General features: G+C 41.7%; 1 protein-coding gene across 3 annotated transcripts in view; it reads right to left on the bottom strand.

Annotated features, from left to right (window-relative positions):
- The window catches only part of TBX18 (T-box transcription factor 18), a 31,388-nt gene extending 17,895 nt beyond the window's left edge, over nucleotides 1–13,493 (bottom strand). Inside the window, exons 1-4 of one of the 3 annotated variants that reach the window (XM_043888493.1) lie at nucleotides 11,948–13,493; nucleotides 10,589–10,793; nucleotides 8,245–8,346; nucleotides 4,976–5,147 (exon numbers count right to left, since the gene is read on the bottom strand). In XM_043888493.1, coding sequence (XP_043744428.1) covers nucleotides 4,976–5,147; nucleotides 8,245–8,346; nucleotides 10,589–10,793; nucleotides 11,948–12,254 — 786 coding nt within the window. In that variant the 5' untranslated portion in view covers nucleotides 12,255–13,493. Of the gene's footprint in view, nucleotides 1–4,975; nucleotides 5,148–8,244; nucleotides 8,347–10,588 lie in introns of all 3 variants that reach the window. The other 2 variants (XM_043888495.1, XM_043888494.1) reach the window with 2 other exon arrangements.
- Nucleotides 13,494–17,885: the final 4,392 nt, after the last annotated feature.

Here is a 17,885-nt window from a genome sequence, read left to right as displayed (position 1 = left end):
GATGCCCGGGGATGAAAAAGCTTTCAGACTCAGCTCAGGGAATCTGATGATATGATTCAACTGCCTTCTACCCAATGATTCTACTTCTGAGAATTTATCCTAAGGAAATATTCCAAATACCAAAAAGTGTTTCATGTACAAAGATGTGTAATGCATCATTTATAACAGTGGAAAAACTATAAACCACTGACATGAATAGATTGGTTAGGTAAATGAAAATCCACACAATTGGTTACAGCATTATTCAGCCGTTACTAACGCTTTAGAACATTTTTAGCCACATAATGAAATACTTCTTTTTAAATCCTAAATTAGAATAAAGGATCCGAGTTGTTTTAAACTTACCATAACTACATAAAAATAGACAGTAAAAGGACCCATACAAAGATATGAACTGTGGTCATCTCTAGATGATGGAATTGTGGACGAATATTTTCTTCTTCATTTGTTTTACACTTTCAAGGTAGAGGAGGAAGGTAAAGAAATAGCTTCACCCAATGAGATTTTCTATGTGCTGCTGGAAATCCAAATTCAATTATTCACTAATGAGTTTGATTAACAAATCTATATCTTTCCTGAGCTATACAACTTGAATTCAAGCTTTGAAGTGTCAGGAGTTTGGAGAAATGCTTAAACAAAAGTCTGAGGAAAAAAAACACAGTAGTTGGTTGACCTGCCTCATGCTTTTCAGGACATGCACAGTTTAATAAACCAAATTCAGAATCACTGGTCAACCCAAACATCTCTCTACTTACAGAGTGTGTTTGCTGCCCCAAGGGAATGTGTTTACCTTCCATTATTAGCCAACAGTTGTGAGGTTTTTCTAACCCTAAAATTTTCTTTCTATCAGTGGAGGAAATGCCTGGAGAGTAAATCTAATGATGATACTCGCCACACGTGCCTGATGGAGGGATAGCATGAGTCTGAATAAAGGACAAGAGGGGACAATAGCCCTCATTGTCATCTGGGGGGACACAACACAAATCAGCAACATCTGGAAAAATCTTTTTCCATATATATAAAAGGAGAGGATTTCAACTTATTCATGACTCACAAAATCAATTTAAAGGGTTACAATGGGAAATCTTTAGATAAGTAAAATTAGCAAATAAAGCAGAAAAATAGAACGTGCTGTATATAGTAAGGATAAGTTCTGTTTTGCAAAACACTGCCTGTTGGGGTGTGTGTGTGTATACGCTAAGATAAACATAAAATGTATGTCTGGCTGTAATCAGATAAGAAGTCTGAAAAAGCAAGATTTAATTCTAATGATTCATAAATTCCAGAGCCGAAGAAAAATTGGAAAAAGTCACTTTACATTAAACAAAAATAAAAGGCATGGTCAGTTCCAGAAGACGAGAGTTAACTGACTTGAAGTGAGGGAAATAAAAAGTCATTTAGGTTTCTGTTTACTAGTCAATGAAAAGTAAATTCTTGTTTTGTGAAATCTTTTTTCTCTCAAGCAGATTTCTCCATACAGCTCTATATATTTTAATAGTATTTATTTTTTATATCCTTATGCAATCTCCAAAATGACTTAAGGTGGGATATACTGGGAGTAGGGTATAGAAATAGCTGAGGCATGCCTATGTTTGCACTTTAAAGGGTAACTGCCAACAGTAACCTGAAAATTATTTTAAATATATATATATATTCTCAATATTACCTATAGGAATTTAGTATATCCCTACAAATTTTTAGGGACTGCTAAACAAGCCTCAGTTCTTCTATATAAAATAGCATTATTTGTTTTTTAATGACTATCAAAGTTATAATGACAAATGGTCATGAATAATTTGCTTATTTATTAGAACAAGTAGAACTAGGAGAACCATTGCCCTTATGAACAAAAAGACCAAAATGATAAAACTCATTACTGAAACTCAAATAATTATAATCTGATCTGCATGTTCCATATTCTCTGTTCTGTTTAGACAGAGGATATTTTTTCTTTTGGATACTATCTATTAACACAGATAGTAACATAAATCTCTGTCCATAAACACAGGGTGCTTTCCCATGTGTAGGTTAATACACATTTTCCCCATGTTAAAGACATTAGGTTTGACATTGGTGGAATAACTGATATTTTAAAATTTAGCCATTACTAAGTCTTCCAATTTCCTTCTCATATATTCTTCACAATTCTAATTCTGCCTTTACTTCAATTTCTTTACTTCTTATGAAGCAGAATAAATGACTTTTTAAAAAAGACACTAGGTTTGAGTCAAAAGAAGCATATTACTTAGTTCTGATGCTGCCTGTCCTATGAGGGCAGAGGGGTGAGGGTCCCTGCGAGGTCCCTGCATCAAGAAAGCGACTGAGTTAGTCCCATCACAATAGTACTGTTGTCTTCTCAGACCCTGAATCACATCAACAGTAGAATATTACTTCCTAATCTCTAATCTACTCTTATTCAGGGTGATAAAATTGAGCAAAAAAAACGTAACAGACACCTTCTTCGCAGAGCTTTACCAATCTCTCTAGGCTGGAACAAAATGGCTGCCGGACTGCGCTGCTCTGAGGGCGCGATAATCTGTGTGCTGACAGGGAGGCCTGGCGTGCTGTGACTCTTGGGGTCGCCAAAAGTTGGACACGACTGAGCGACTGAACTGAACTGAACCAAATCTTCTCTTTTGCCTAGGTTAGAAGACCACTGAAGCCAGAGACTGGCTTTTCATCTCTTACTACATTTTACAAAGTCTTCAAAATTTTTGTTTTTAAATAAATAACAGACAAGAGTACTTTCCCTCCTACCTCCTCCTCTAGTATCAAGCAATACGTGATTTCTGCTAACAGCATAGGCAATTTTCTTGCTTCCAAAAAGCATAGGTACGTATTTTTCTCTCTCCATTCCCCACACACACTATTTTTTTTATATTAAAGTATTACATCTTGCCACAACTTTAAAAGAAAAAAAAATTTTGGAACATGACACACTTCTATAGATATTGCTTGTTTTCTAAATTTTTATTTTTCTTAATAGTGAAATATAATTACTCAGGTATAAACAACTGGGGTTCAATTGGCAATCTATTATTTTGTGTTTTAAACAAATGCTGTGTGATTTAAATCAGTAGACATCTGAGTAAGGCATATTATCCTCTGTAATGTGGGTGGGCCTCATCCAATTAGTTGAAAGACTTAAGAAAAAAAGATTGAGGTCCACTGAGGAAAAGGAAATTCTGCTTCCAGACTGCCTCCAGACTTAAGTTGTAATATCAGGTCTTCTCTGGGTCTTTGCCAATCCACCCTGCAAATTTTGGACCTACCAGCCCTACATCTGTGTTAGTCAGTTCCCTAAAATAAATCTCTTGTGTATGTGTGTGTGTGTGTGTGTAACATATTCTGTTGGTCCCATTTTTCTAGAGAATGCTGTTTTAAATAGAATATAGCAAAATTATGAAGCTAAAATCATATAGATAGATAAATTACTACCTCTAATACTGTAGATATATTAGGTATTAGGTATAAAGCCAGTAATTTGATCAGGATTAGAATTATAGAATCACCATATTTATTTAAATTATTTAAAGGAGTTTCTATATTATCTAGGACAGTGTATAGTTTTTAGATCCATTATCTCTTTAAAAGATATGTACTCAAAAATATATATATATACACTCAAACTATAGAACTCCAAAAAAATAGAGTATATTTAAGCTTTTGAAAATCATCAACATTTAGTGCTATTTATTTTTCAATTTTTTATTCTAAAAAAAAGTAAAGACTCTTCAATGGACACACTGGCAAAATTTCACACTTAGCTCCCTCATTGAGACAGAAGAAACTAATGTTCTTTCACTGAAGTCAAGTGAAAAAGAACTGTTACAACCTGACTGTGTACATAAAGAAAAAAAAAGAAGAGAAAGTAATGTACTAAAATTCAGGACATGAAGTTGTATCATTCTGAAGTGAAATGTACTAGGCTTTATTTTTTTTTTCTAGGCTTTAAATTACAAAAGGCAACAAATAAAAAGCACTGGCAATTTGAGAGAGATGAGTCTTAAAAACCCAGATACTGCATCTGTGCCACAATGAAATGTGTACTTGAATGTCTTCATTAAGGTCAATTGCTTAAGACTGTCTAGCAACTTACAAATCACATCCTGTCATCACTGTATTACCATCTTATGACAGTTTGCATTTTTTTGATTTAAAAGATTGGCCCACAAACAAGCTTCATGTCACCCCTTTGAGAAATGGATGAATTGGTATTCCTTTTATGTACGATATACTCTTCAAAAGGCACTTCAATCCTGCTTCAGTCAAAACTCTCTCAAATAACAGAAATCTAACAGAAATGCTAGCACTGAGTGGAAATCACCACATATCCAGAGTTACTTATTTATTAAAACATTGATAATAAGGTAGACATCTCACCTGCAAACACCACTGTGTGAATATCATTAAACTGTTAAAAATGACTATATTATTGAAACGACTGACTTTAACATATATTTCACATTTCGGTTTTAAGATGAAAAGGAATTATTATTACAACATATTCTGACACATTAGATGTCATTACAAAACAATTGGGAGCTTGCAGATGGAACATACAGACAGCATAAGCCTGGGCCATTATTGACAAACGATGAGCCTCAGCTGGGAAAAGAAGAGGATACAGGCAGGACACCATAAATCATTATCCCTGTTCACCCAACCTCAAGAATTCATATTCAAAGTATAATAATTATCACTTTATGAAATTTCAAACAAATGTGTTGGCTAAAAATGTCTTCCAACACAAACGCAGTATCCAGTTTTACCTATGAAAAGCTTCATAGAATACTCTGGTCACAGGCATAGCCTCTAATGAAAATGTACCCTTGACGTTGCATAGCTATGCACACTCTAGTCAACCAGAAGAGGAATGTCATGATCTTAGAAAAGCTCATTTCCTTCAGGCAGACAGAGCATAGATAATGGTCGTGCCATCCAACAAGGCAAATTAGGGAGGCCCTCTACTCACGTGGCCTTGGTCGTCCAACTCGTTGTTGGTGAGCTTCAGCTTGTCGAAACTGATCACTTGTCTCATCCAAGTCTCCCCCGAGGCAGGCGAGTCCGGATGAATGTACACGCGGGGTGGCACGGGGGAGTCAGCATTGCCCGCCACCATCCATTTAGAGCTGTGATAAACATACCTAGAAGGCAATGACAAGGCTTGTTTGTGGATTGTTGCTTTCTTGGAATTTCCAATTCTGTAGACTCAGACAAAATGGGCACCCTTTTAAGTCTAAAATTCAAGGATTTGCTCTCTACATTCAATGTGTATAAAATAAGAATTCGAGCACTTTTAAAAAAACTCTCAAGCAGTGGTAGCCTGCTGACCACTCAAGGTGATATGTTAAGGATTTAGTGAAAAATATGCACACTATTTCCACCATAAATGCAAGAATTTCAATTTGGATAAATCACACTTATTCACGTTAGACATTCTGTCTGTATTCTGATGTTTTCCATTTTTCTTCTGGATATGCAACTGACATGAAGAAACTATTAAGTTGTCAAGCTCTGCTTTAAGGAAATCTCAAAAATACTTGAGAGTTATATCTTCAACGGTCTAACTTTCTTTATCACTCCCCACTTTAGGCTTATGTTCAAAGTGATGAGAGACACGGTGGAAAGTCAAGGGGAAATTGTCAGAATGTACAGTAAATTTATTTTCATAGGGAAAAAAGTCCCATCTATTATCATTTAGAATTATTTTTTTTCTAACTCCATTACACTAGAAACTGAGGATATTGTTTAATTTAAAAGTCTGTATAATCATAAAACATAGGCTATTATCTCCTCTAATTCTCTTTTTTGACTATTGTCAGAAAATCTTTAAATCCTTATACCACTAATTAAAATATACATCAAACTTCTAAAATTATGATTTATCTGATTAATATTACCTTTCTAATTAAGAGGCAAAACATCCTATTCTACTTGTTTATGTCTGTCAACAACACTGACTCTATAAAAATAACACACTTAAATAACAATGTTTCAAGTAGTATATAAGATAATAATGTTTAATCTTATATTCAGACTATCACTTATTATTAGTTTAAAATAGACTAACTTAAAAACTAGAAACTAGTATATCAATGATTAATTTAGAAAAGGATAGAAAATGAAATTATATATTTGGACGCTTGTCTTCCTTTTGTTTTAAAATATGCCATACAATTTAAAGCAACAATTTATTAATAGTCTCAAAGAATTCTACCAGTATAGTATGAAATTTTCTTTTTAAAGTAGCATGGAGTATTTTCATAATATCCCTAGTGAGGCCCACTGTTTCAACTATGCTCACACATTTCATTCTCTTTTGAATTCAATATGCCTTCTATTCTCTAATTCCTTTTCTTGGGAAAAAATACAGTATCACAAAAGTAAGAATAACAATAAAAACAATTTCCCTTAATTGATATAGTGTAATTTCAATAAATAAGCTCTGTGCATGGGCTTTTGTGAATATGAATTTTATATTCTAATAAATCACAATCATTTTTTATTTGACCAAATACCATTCTTTGATAGAGAATGAGCCAAAATATTTATTTCTACTATTGCTGAAAAAGTTGGAAAATAAAATGTAAATCTTAGAAATGCAAGAAAAAGCAGCACAATGGATACAGAGCTATTGCCAAAATAAATAGAACAATATGCTCTGTCAAAATTTTGAAAAGTATGCATATTGAACAGCTCAAAAATCCATACCTATTAAGAGAATAAATGCTACATGTTACATATTCTTTGTGAAACATTCTAAATACAAATGCTAAAAACAAATTTTTCTTGAGAAGCAATTTAACTGAAAGCAAATTTATGTTTTAGAATTTGATCTTTTAAAATCTGGCATCTTAATATTAATTCTTGAAAATTTTCTTGTTTTATATGTGAATAGTAAGGATCAATTAAATAAAATAAGCCATCCAAAATATATGGAAGAGATTTGGAGGAAGGAATAGAAGACAAACTTAGAAGAGAAAGGAAAGATTTCTAAACTCAATAGAATTACACTGTTTTCCTCTGCACAAACCTAAATTAGAATATGGATTTTAAACCAAGTATACTTAAAGAATAAACTTCAAGGCAGTTCTAGCTTCTATCACATAGCAGACAATTTTAACAAAACTCCCTAATGAATTATTTAATTAAAATAAGTGATACAACTTATACACAAAATGCAAATCATAAAACTGTCCTTTTTACTACCCATATTTTTAGCATTCCATATGTGCCTCTACTAATTAAATCTGTATACTTTTGACACTATAAACCTGTTTCCAAAAAGTGACTCCCTAAATCTTAAAAAGCAATAAAAACCAAATCTGATTTCATTTAAAAACTTACTAAATGCTCTAGGTGTTTATTTAAAAGACAGAAACAAAAAAGACCAAAATTTAAAGCAGGATCTTCCAGCTTGCCACTCGGAATTTCCTTTTTTTAAATGTTAGCATTTTCAACTCCCCAGGAAAATAATAATAATTGTCAGTGAAGACTGTTGATTTGTTTACTCACAGAAGGAAAAGCAAAGTTTGGTTTGATACTGAAGAAAGTATCTTCTCCAGCTTTACTGGAATCCAGCTTTGCTTGATATCTAGATAAATACATTCTCTCAAAACCCAAATATTACAATAATTTTTAAACATTCGCTGTTAACCACCAGCCAAAAAAAAAAAAAAAGATAACAAATTCACTACCAGCTTAAAGATGTCTTGATATCATAATGAATTATGATTTTGTTTTCCTAAATTATAAAAAATCTTCAATAATTTTCTCATTTTAAAGGGAAAAAAGCCTGTAAACAGTTATGATTTTGTACATAACAAAATAAAGGGAATTTATTTAAAGGTCATAAAATAATCAGGAAGAAATTGAAACAGTTTGTTAACTGTTACGTACACCTATAAATTTTACTTCATATTTCCTCTCAAAATCCTAATCAAAATGTGATCAATATAAAAGACATACTTCGTTTACCAACACTAAACTGGCCCCTTATTAAAATTCCTCAACACTTAAAGACACTTCTGTATCTATTAAAAGCAAAACAAAAAATAAATGTTCACATTTACTGCAAGAGACGACACCATCTAGACAACTGCAAGTGACTGAGGTTGGACTGTGGATCCAATCATTCTACAGGCTTCTGGAAACAGATATCATAGTCAGTACAGATGAAATCTACATAGCCTGTGAAATCCTGGGGCTTTCTTATCATCTGTACCCATCTGATCACTGTACCTGTATCTTTTGTTGTCCACTGGCACAATATCCATGGCAATATAATACTGCTGGTGAGGATCTAATCCTGAGATCTTCACTCTCATTGCTGGAAACATGCGCCTATGTATAAGGGAGGGGAGGAAAGACGGTTTGGGTTTTGCTTTGGGTTATGATTATGCTTGAAGAATGAATAAGCAAAGAAAGCTCTTGAATCTGTATTTTTCATGTGGACAAATTTATAGCATTCACTTTGGCAAATGTAATTCAAAGAATCTGAATGCATGATGTATCAAAACTGAATCATTTAAATGTAATTTGTTATACCTGTACTTGCATTCTATGTTTACTGAAATGTCAGTGTACCTAAAAGCCAAATACTCACACACACACATATATATACTGAAGAAATAATGGTACAGAAAGCACTTTATTTTTTAAACAAAAATCAGTAAGCAGGCTGACTTTAATAAAACAAATAATAAAGGGTTTCAAATAGTAGAAATAGAAAATCTGAATTTCTAAAAGTGATAAAATATAACATGAAATTTTAAAAGGGTTATAAAATAGCACAAGGAGCCAATGTGCCATGCCATAACCAAACAATATGTTCTTTATTGAGACGGGACTTCCTGTCTGCCGCATGGTAAAGGTGAAGTGCAAAAGTTGCCCTAAATTTGAAAGGTATAGTAAAACTTCTTTATTGAAAGCAGAAACTAAATACAATGTATATTTACCAAATCATTCCTTCCCCTACCATGCCCTGAAAATACTTTATTTAACCACACTTACTCACAACTTTGCTAATTAAAACAAAGTGAAACCCACATTTCTTTTAGCTTCCCAGAGATGTTTATCAAAGGAGATACTAAAGTAAATGCATCTATCTTTTAAAAAGGCACAGTAGCAAGGAATACAACAGCAAATAATTGTGTGTGTATATACACACACACAATAATTATATATATATAATTATATATAATTATATATATATATATATATATAAGCAGTTCCCTCTTTAAGAAAAAAACAAAAAACTTTCATCTACTGATTTATGTCTAGGACCCTTCCAGGTAATCTAATTTTTGCTAATTTAACCTTATAACACAAATTTTAGTACTGTTATTTACCAAAAATGTTTCCATAACAATAATGCCATTAAAGAGCACTTCCAGAGAAAAGAAAGTCCATTATTCCTAACTAGGCATGAGAACAGTTTAATACACTGGCTGTTTAAGTGTTTTTCTCAGTGCACCTGTAAGATAAAGAGTAAAGGTGTTTAACTACATCCTTTATAAGACAACTGCTGCTTTGTGTTGTTGAAGACTGAATTTGGATCATTAATAAAAGCTCTGTGAAAATGTAGAAGGTAGCATATGGATTCAATAAAATATGTTTTTGTAATTTCTAATAAGTTTGGATACTTTTATACTATCCAGGTTTTTGCCATGTGTACTCCCTGAAAGAGTTGTGTGTGTGCTAAAAGTTTCTTTTGAGGAAGATAGCAGTCCCAGATTTCACTGCACTAAATGAACTGAAAACTTAAAAACGGAAATATTTCTGTGCGCCTTCGAATTAACATGATCTGTTTAACAAATCCATTTATTTTACTAACTGATGGATGTGGAAATTTCACACTTTCAAAAAATAGATAAACTTATAAATTTTGTTCTGGTATTCCTCAGCAAATTTAGGCTAATTTGTTGGATTTCACTTAGGGAAAAAAAAAGAACTATAGTAACTGTGAATCTATAGAAAGAATGGTTTTTAAAAATCAGAGCAATTGTTTTTGCAGGGATTAAACATGGTTTACCGATTATTCCAGTAATTTTCATCCTAATCTAATATCAAGATAGCATAACACAAAATATTCTCATACTGCCAGCGAATCTTTGGATAAAGAAGCAACTGGAAGTTTCGAATCTATAAAAGCAAACGACAGTTTTGCTAAAGAGTAAACTGCGTTTTTTAAAAAGGGGTAGTGGTGGTGGTGGATAATCTGTTCCACAGTTCCAGAAACATAACGAAAGTCTAACTAAATACCTGAACAGATGCTAAGTTGGATCACGAATCTTTAACACCCCTGCACACGGAATATCAGTAGTCACCCGTCACTGCCTCGGCGGCCACAGTGATTTCTCCGCAGAATCCAACGAGAGAGGACTGCTGGGCTGTGCCCCGTGGGGACTGCACTCCAGGTTAGGGAGGCAAAATCGGTCTCAAAAGTGAACCACTACCGAGGGCCTCGTCTTATTTGTACAAACTGCTAACCAGAGACCCCACCGTGCTGCAGATCCTTTTCCCTCGCCCATCAAGGCGTGGGGTGAGGCCGGGGCCGGGCCGTTCGCGCCAGCTTGCCCTTTACCTGCCCGCCTTGGTGATGATCATCTCCGTGCCGATCTCGTGAAAGCGCTTCCAGAGCTCAGCTCCTTGAAGATCCACCCGCGGGGCCTGCGGCGAGGGCAGCGGGGTCCCGGACCGGGCCAGGGCGGGCGCGGGGGACCCCTTCGGGGAGCCTCCTGGGGATGCCAGCGGGGAAGCGCCCTGCAGGAAGCCATCCTCACAGCCGCCTGGGCAGCAAAGGGCAGAGAGGGGGTACCGGTGAGGGCTCGAGATGGGAAGCCTCGTGGGGAGATAAACCCCCCGAGGGCGACTGGGAAGAGAAAAGGGCCGCGGGAAAAACGGAAGCGTTCCTGCCATCCGGCCCTTGTAACAGGCCCACGGGTAGTTAAATACCTGCTCCGCCAGCCGAAGGGACGGACACTCGACGCTCAAGTCGGGCCCTCTTGGCCCCCAAGTCTCAAGTCCCGAAGAGGCGTGCGGCCCAAGTCCACCCCACCCTCCCTGCTTCCGCCCGGTCAAGGCCCCAAAATAAGTTTTGTGCCGCAGCCGGAGTCTGGGATCCGTGCCCGATACACCCCGAGCCATGGAGAGCACAGAGCAAAAGCGCCTGGCGCTCGGGTTCCTGGTCTCAGATCCTTGGGCCTCGCTTCGCAATCGGCGTCCTTGCTTAGGGCCCGGCCGGAGGCATCCTCTAGCAATCTGTCCAGACACCGCTCTCGCCAAACTCCCTGGCCGTCCTGAGCGTCTTAGCAAAGCGGCACAGGGAAGAGAAGAGCGCGAAAAACAAGCCCAAGATCGCCGTCGGCCTTGGCAGCGGGAACCAAGGGTGGGGGGAGGCAAGGGAACCGCTTAGCGAGCCCTTGGGAAACCACGTTTGCAAATACACCGCCCTCTTCCTGGTTTGCCCAAATGGTTTAGGCATTTGTTTCGGTTTCGGGGGGTGGGGGGGTACGCCGTCGCTCACCCCACTCTTTAGCTTTGAAAAGTTAGGGAATAAAAAAGAGCACCCAGGGGCTAGAAGCCCAAGGGAGGCAGATGCGGAAAGCACAGATCTGCACCGCTGAGCGCCGCAAACTGCAGCTGCTACGGGTGAGCTTCGCCGAGTGGGCGGCGGCCGCCTGAGAAGCCAGACTGGAAGCGGCATTTTAACCGTTTGAACCGTGACCCGAATTGCGCGGAGGAGCGGCCACAGCAGCGGGAGCTTTGAGCCCTGACACCCACCGCTAGAGCGCCTGTGGCCGAGTTGCCCTGGGTGCGTGGGGACACCGCGCGCTCGCACGCCCACAACTCGCAGAAGTTCAGGTTCTCCGCGGCGGTACGGGCCCGCGGGACCGGGAGGGGACGTGCGGGGAAGAAGTTTAGGCGGGAGGGGCCGACTCACCCGCGGCTCCCCGGGAGCCGCAGCTCCGCTCCAGGTCTGCGCAACTCCGGGTGGGCCCGGAAGCCGCCCCAGCCGGCGGCGGGAGCGCAGAGCCTTCATCTCCCTCGGAGGAGCCCTTTTCGCCGGCGCCGCCGCCGCGGCTGCAGCCTCCGTCATCTAAGGCCCCGGCCGCCTCCTCAGCGCCCAGCTTTCGCCGCTTCTTCTGAAGCTGTTGCTGCTTCTCGGCGCCGATCAGTGCCTCCACCGAAAAGGCGTGCGCCTTAAGGCTTAGCATGCTGCACGGCGAGCCCCTCCGCTTCTCGGCCATCCCCGCCGCCCGGCGCCCGCCCCTCGCTCATATACACGCGCGCGGGCACACGCACACACTCGCTCTCCTTCCCCCACCAAAATCTGAACGACTCTCGGGGCCTCCCGCAGGCCCAGATCAGCGCCCTTCCCCGCCGCGGGCAGAGACAAATTTGGCGTTTCCTCTCTCGCGACTGTGTTGAGATCCGAGGAACCAGCGACGCGCCCGCCAAGTTTCCTTCCCTCGGTCTCTCGCGCGCGCTCTCTCACTGATGGACTCCTTCGCTCCCACCCCCTCCACCTCCTCCTGCTGCTCCAAGATCTGCCTCGACTGATGCGCCAGAGAGAACTAACATGGGTAAAAAACACTCTGCGGACACAAATTAGGGATTGTAATTGAAATTTGTTGCCTTGATCTGTCAGCACTTCCAGGCAGGAGAGCGGTGGGAAGAACTTGCTCATTAGTGTCAATAAAGGGGCGGGGGCGGAGCCCGGGGTCCTGTCAATCACTGAGACGGCCAGCCAATCAGAAAGCGCAGACTCCGCTCAGCCCGCGCCCACTTCCTTACAAGGTTGCAAAAAACCTAGAGTGGAAAGCGCCGCCATCTGGCTTGGAAGCGCCAACCCCGGCGCTGAACTGGGTCAGTCTCCCTGCCTCCCACAGCCCAGTCCTGCCCGGGAGTCTCCAGCTTTCTCCACCAGGACCTGGAAAGGCTGAGGTTCCTGGCTTTGAACCGAAGTGATCACCACATTAGAATACCAAGAATCTTTCAGTAAACCTAAAGTTCCAGTCCCTTTCACTTATCGCTTCGTATTGCCACAACTCAGAACATTTTGAATGGAGAGAATTCACAGCCACCAGGCCCATCTTTTCTCCTCTACACATTCCTGCCTTTAGTAACACCCATTCTGCACCGGGAGTGGCATAGACGTATTTATTTGTTTTACTCTGTGAATTTTTCTTAGGGAGGGCGGGAGAATTCAAGGCATGTTTGAATCCTTATATTTAGGAAAGCAAAATTCTATCCCATTATAGCAAAGTTCTTTCTATGAACTAGTCAGAAAAAGCACGCTCTTTCCGGAGCCTCCCATTTCTTTCATACCGTGATAGTTAATTTAAACCTAGGATTTTAATTTTTTTAACGATAAGGACGTAGGTTTAAGACGCCTAAACAGTTTGCAAAGTGAAATAAGTTTTATGATGCAGAAAGATTTCCATTGCAGTTTTAAAAATGTCTCTGTGATTTAACGTAGCTTCATATTTTCCCTGTTTTTGACAATTTGCTACTTCTTTTCTCAGACTTTTATTAGAGTCGACATGTTTCTTTAAAACAAATTTTAAAATGCGTTTTAATTGAATAACACTAAGCTCGTATCTGCAGTTTGCTTTGTACTTTCTACTCGACTTTTGCCCTGGATTAACAAAAATAATGGAGGTGGTGTAAATAGAGCAAGTCTCTTGTATAATAAAATTCATGACGCATATTACTCTTAAATTTTTGATGTAAAATACAGGACAAAGGGTTGTGTTGTTTTGTTTTCTCTCTTTCCCTCGCTCTGTTTAACCTCCACGCTGTCCGCTGCCCCATCATCTCTTACTTCTCTCGTAGTTTCCAGTATAGCTATTCAGGCAGTAGCTTCGATTTTTTTTTTTTTTTTTGCTGTAGCTCCAGGGGGAACTCGCGGTTCCCGCAAGGCAACCAGGAGAGCAGAAAGCAGAGCAAGCGGTGCTCAGAGGCGTCCCCGCACTCGCCGCCCTCCGGCGGGCCCAGCAGCCTCGGGGTCAAAAACGACCCCCTAGCAACCTGCGGAGGAGTTCTCTTCTAAAAGATTGAGAACCGTCCTCAACCTGGAGGAGGTGTTTTGCATTTGCAAAACAAGGCTGTGCGCAGAGTCTGGAGCGGGTCGATCTTCGGAGGACCTCCAAACTCCGCGGCGCCCTGGGCGGGTAGTAGAGCTTTAAAAGTAAGCGCAAATCCGGTTCCGAAGCCTACCCTAAGACGGGAGCGAGCCTGGGAGAGCGAGGACGTCGCCCGGAGGGCTCGGGCAAGTGGTGGGGAGGGGGATGCGGTGGTGGGAGGGCCGCAGACGTGGCAGGAGGCTGCGCACCGAGCTCCGCGCGGCTGGGGCATCTGGAGCCAGCATCCGCAGCCGGCGGGGACCGAGCGCCCTGCGCCAGGCCCCGGCCCTCGGCGACCCCTAGGAGAAGCGACGCGATGCTCTTCTAAGCCGCCCTTGCGGCCTTGGGGATGTGGAGGCGCTGAGGCCCAGAGATGGAGTCCCCGGGGCCCTCAGGCCTACTCCGGCCCCGCTGCAGGGGAAGGAGCAACCCCAGGTCGCCTGGGACCGTCACGGTTTTCCAGACGCGAAGCCTGCTTTGTAGATGGGTTCTTGTCCGTTTACATGCCTCCCAGCTCAAACTGATTCAGAGAGAACTGCACGGCCTACAGGGCACTTGGAGGTTCACACAGCGACAAGGCCTCCTATCCGCCTACCCCACTTTCTCCTTTATCCGCGGCGGCGATGGACGCGGCCTTCCGGACGCGCGGGCACCTAGGACTTGTGTCCACTTAGACAAGCCGGGAAGCCGGGCCTCACACACACCCATGATGTCAGATGGAACGTGACCCGTAGAAATAATCCAGGTGTGTGCCCTGGGCGCCCGGTTCAGGACCTAGTCTCTGGTCTCTCTAGTCCAAGTCCGGGCTGGGCTTTGGGAAGCACAGCCATGGAGCCGCACCACATCTCTCCACTTTGGGCTCGCGCTGAATCTGGCTCCGACTCCTGGACCCAAGGACCCAGTGGGACCAGGTGCCCCCATCCGCCCCCATCCGCCGGAAAGCAGAAGGTCGCAGACCTCAGCGCACCAGCGACTTTCGCTCCAGAGAGGGTGCGCCGAGCTTTTCCCCGGGTCGGGAGGGAAGGAAGGCTGGCTTGGCATGCCATCGGAGTCTCGGCCTTCGAAGTGCTGGCGACGCTAGCACCTTATTGCTGCGTTGTCTCAAAACACGGCATGCGCGTGCCAGAGCCAAGCCAGGGCCTTGCACTTTGCGAGTCAAGAGAGCAAAAGAAGCAGGGACAGGGAGCGAATTGGCGGGAGAAAACTTAAGCCGGTGCGCGCGTGCACGTGTCTGTATTTGCATTTTTGCATAGATGCGCGTGTGCACCTGCGCGGGTGCAAACATGGGTGGGGGGCGTGTGACCGGGGAGCGTGTTCCTCTCGTCACTTGAAGAGAGAAAATGTCTGTTCCCAGTATGAGCTATGTTAAGGAAACGATTAAAACGGAATTAAACTGTCAAGCCTCTGACAAGAATAGCAGTGCTCTATTTCAAGTAAAAGTCATCCAGGCAAGAACGTTGTCAGTGGGCTTGTCTCCAGAACTTGGGGTGTTGGGGGCACGGAGAGGAAAGAACACAACAGCCCTGTGAATGGTAACTAGTGGAATCCGTGTCCAGCTAGATAGCAAAACTAACCCAAGAAGGACGGTGGGCTTTGAAAAACAAGTTGGTTCCTCTTTATTTTTCTCGGTGCATTTTAAAATTGGACAGTTCTGAAAGATTTTTTAAAAATGCATTCTTTCTGTAGGTTCCCACTGTGCTTTCTCAGCCTAGAGCCTATTTACACTATAGTGTAATATATATAGATTCCACCTGCCAATGCAGGAAACATGGGTTCCATCCCTGGGTGGGGAAGATCCCCTGGAGAAAGAAATGGCAATCCACTCCAGTATTCTTGCCTGGGAAATCCCATGGACAGAGGAACCTGGTGGGCTACAGTCCATTGGGTTGCAAAGAGCCAGACACGACTTGGCAACTGAGCACACACACATACATGTTTGGAGACAGCTTGCTATTTACGCTCACTTAACATATCTACTTGTATTATATTTATAAACAGCATATTTTTAAATTCTAAGTTCAAGAATTCTAGCGAGGATTTCCTTCTCTAAATAGACTTTTAAAAAAATCTTTTACACTTGCCGGTGGCCGTGAGTTTCTAACCCTTGTGATAATTTTCCCCACTCAAGACCTGAAAACAGGAGGTGAGCCCTGCACATGAGAGAGTTTGTTCTTGGCTTTTGAATGGGAGTTGCATCAGATAGTCCCCGAACTCCCGAACAGGCAGGATCCTAACTTTCTTCTCACGCTTTAAAAAAAAAAAAAAAAAAGTTTATTATTAGCCAGAGGATTAACAGAGTGAGAAATACAGAAATAGATGCGAGAGAGGGGGTGATAAGGGCACCGAGGGAGTACTTATTTGGCTGCCTTAATTTGTAAGTGAATCTGGGAAGAAGCCGCATCCTAGTTGGAGGCGTGGACTTCAGAGCCCCCCCCCCCACCCACCCCGCCCCGGAGTCATTCAGCAGCACCTTACCCGAGGGCAGTGCTCCTTTTCTCCCCCACTTCCTTCCTTTCTTCTCTGCTCTGCACTTCTTTTCGCCTCTGCCTCTGATCTGGGTTAATAAGAATAATAAAATGTAACCTGTATAAGCTTACAAAAACTAAGAGAATAAATTCAGTCTCCGGTCTCGCGGGCCTCCTCCCTGCCGAGTCTCCAACTGCAAACCCAGGCCCCGTAGAGAAAGAGATTCAGAACCGCAATTCCTCGAGGCTTCTGTGGCGGATTTGCACACAGAGACAGCACAGCCTACACGCTAGCAGTTGTTTACCCTTCTCTTCTTCCAACAACCAGTCTCTCAAGTATTATGGTCAGTTGAGAGCGAGTCTCCCTACCAAAGTGCCGCAGCGCACAGAAGCGCTCTTCGGGCTCCCAGGCGCACTCTCGATTTAGAGCCGGACGCCTTCTAGTGTTGGTTTTTCAGTCAATGCTCATTTCTCAGTGAGGTTTAGGGGAGGTGCGCAGTTCGGGGAGAGCAAAAGGAGTGTACTCTGATGGTAAGCTTGTCATCATTATTCCCTTCCTCCCAAGTCCAAGTTCTCCAGTTTAAGGAAGGAAAGGAAGGGAGAAAGGGGTCCTCTAACCCACTAAGTTGAGGGATGGTGAGGAGGGAAAGAACCTGTAATGAATCCGGAAGGAAACTCACTCTGCTGGGGGGAATGAGCTTCCCTACTCATGTCCAATTTCCAGCAGTCATCGGCTGTGTTTCCAACCGATGCTGGAATTATTTTTCACCCTGTGCATGAAAAACCACCCCCTTCACTTCCTCATTCATTGACCCACACTCTGATGACCCTACTACAGTAAGGGGTTAGTAACAGAAAAGTCCAAGAAGCAAAGTTTGTCTCTATCACTAATCAGGTATTAGCCGATTTGAAGGTGGTAATGAAATGAACACCTAGATGTAAATGAATACCCAAAGGTGGGTAGTTGGACATTGCTGATAGCAATATTGCAAAAGGTCAATTTGGACATAAACCAAATTGGGACAAAGAATGGGGAAATTAAACAATATTCTCTAAATAGTTGATGGGCATTTTAATAGTTTATACTTCATAAAATCATGTTTAAATTGATATTTTAAATATGCAGCTTCATATTCTTAGAACTAAATATTTAATGCTATTTTCCCCCATGAATGAGGATTATCTTGAGTCTGCTGGTTTAATAAAATGAATTGAAAAGAAAACTGAGTCCCTGTTTAGCTTCCATGTAAGAATCATTAGGTAAGGTTTTTAGCTTTTTATACAAATT

Source organism: Cervus elaphus, chromosome 26 (assembly GCF_910594005.1).
Source record: "Cervus elaphus chromosome 26, mCerEla1.1, whole genome shotgun sequence".
Lineage (NCBI taxonomy): Eukaryota > Metazoa > Chordata > Mammalia > Artiodactyla > Cervidae > Cervus > Cervus elaphus.
Note: the sequence above shows the minus strand (reverse complement) of the source record. Positions and strands in the feature narration are given on the sequence as shown.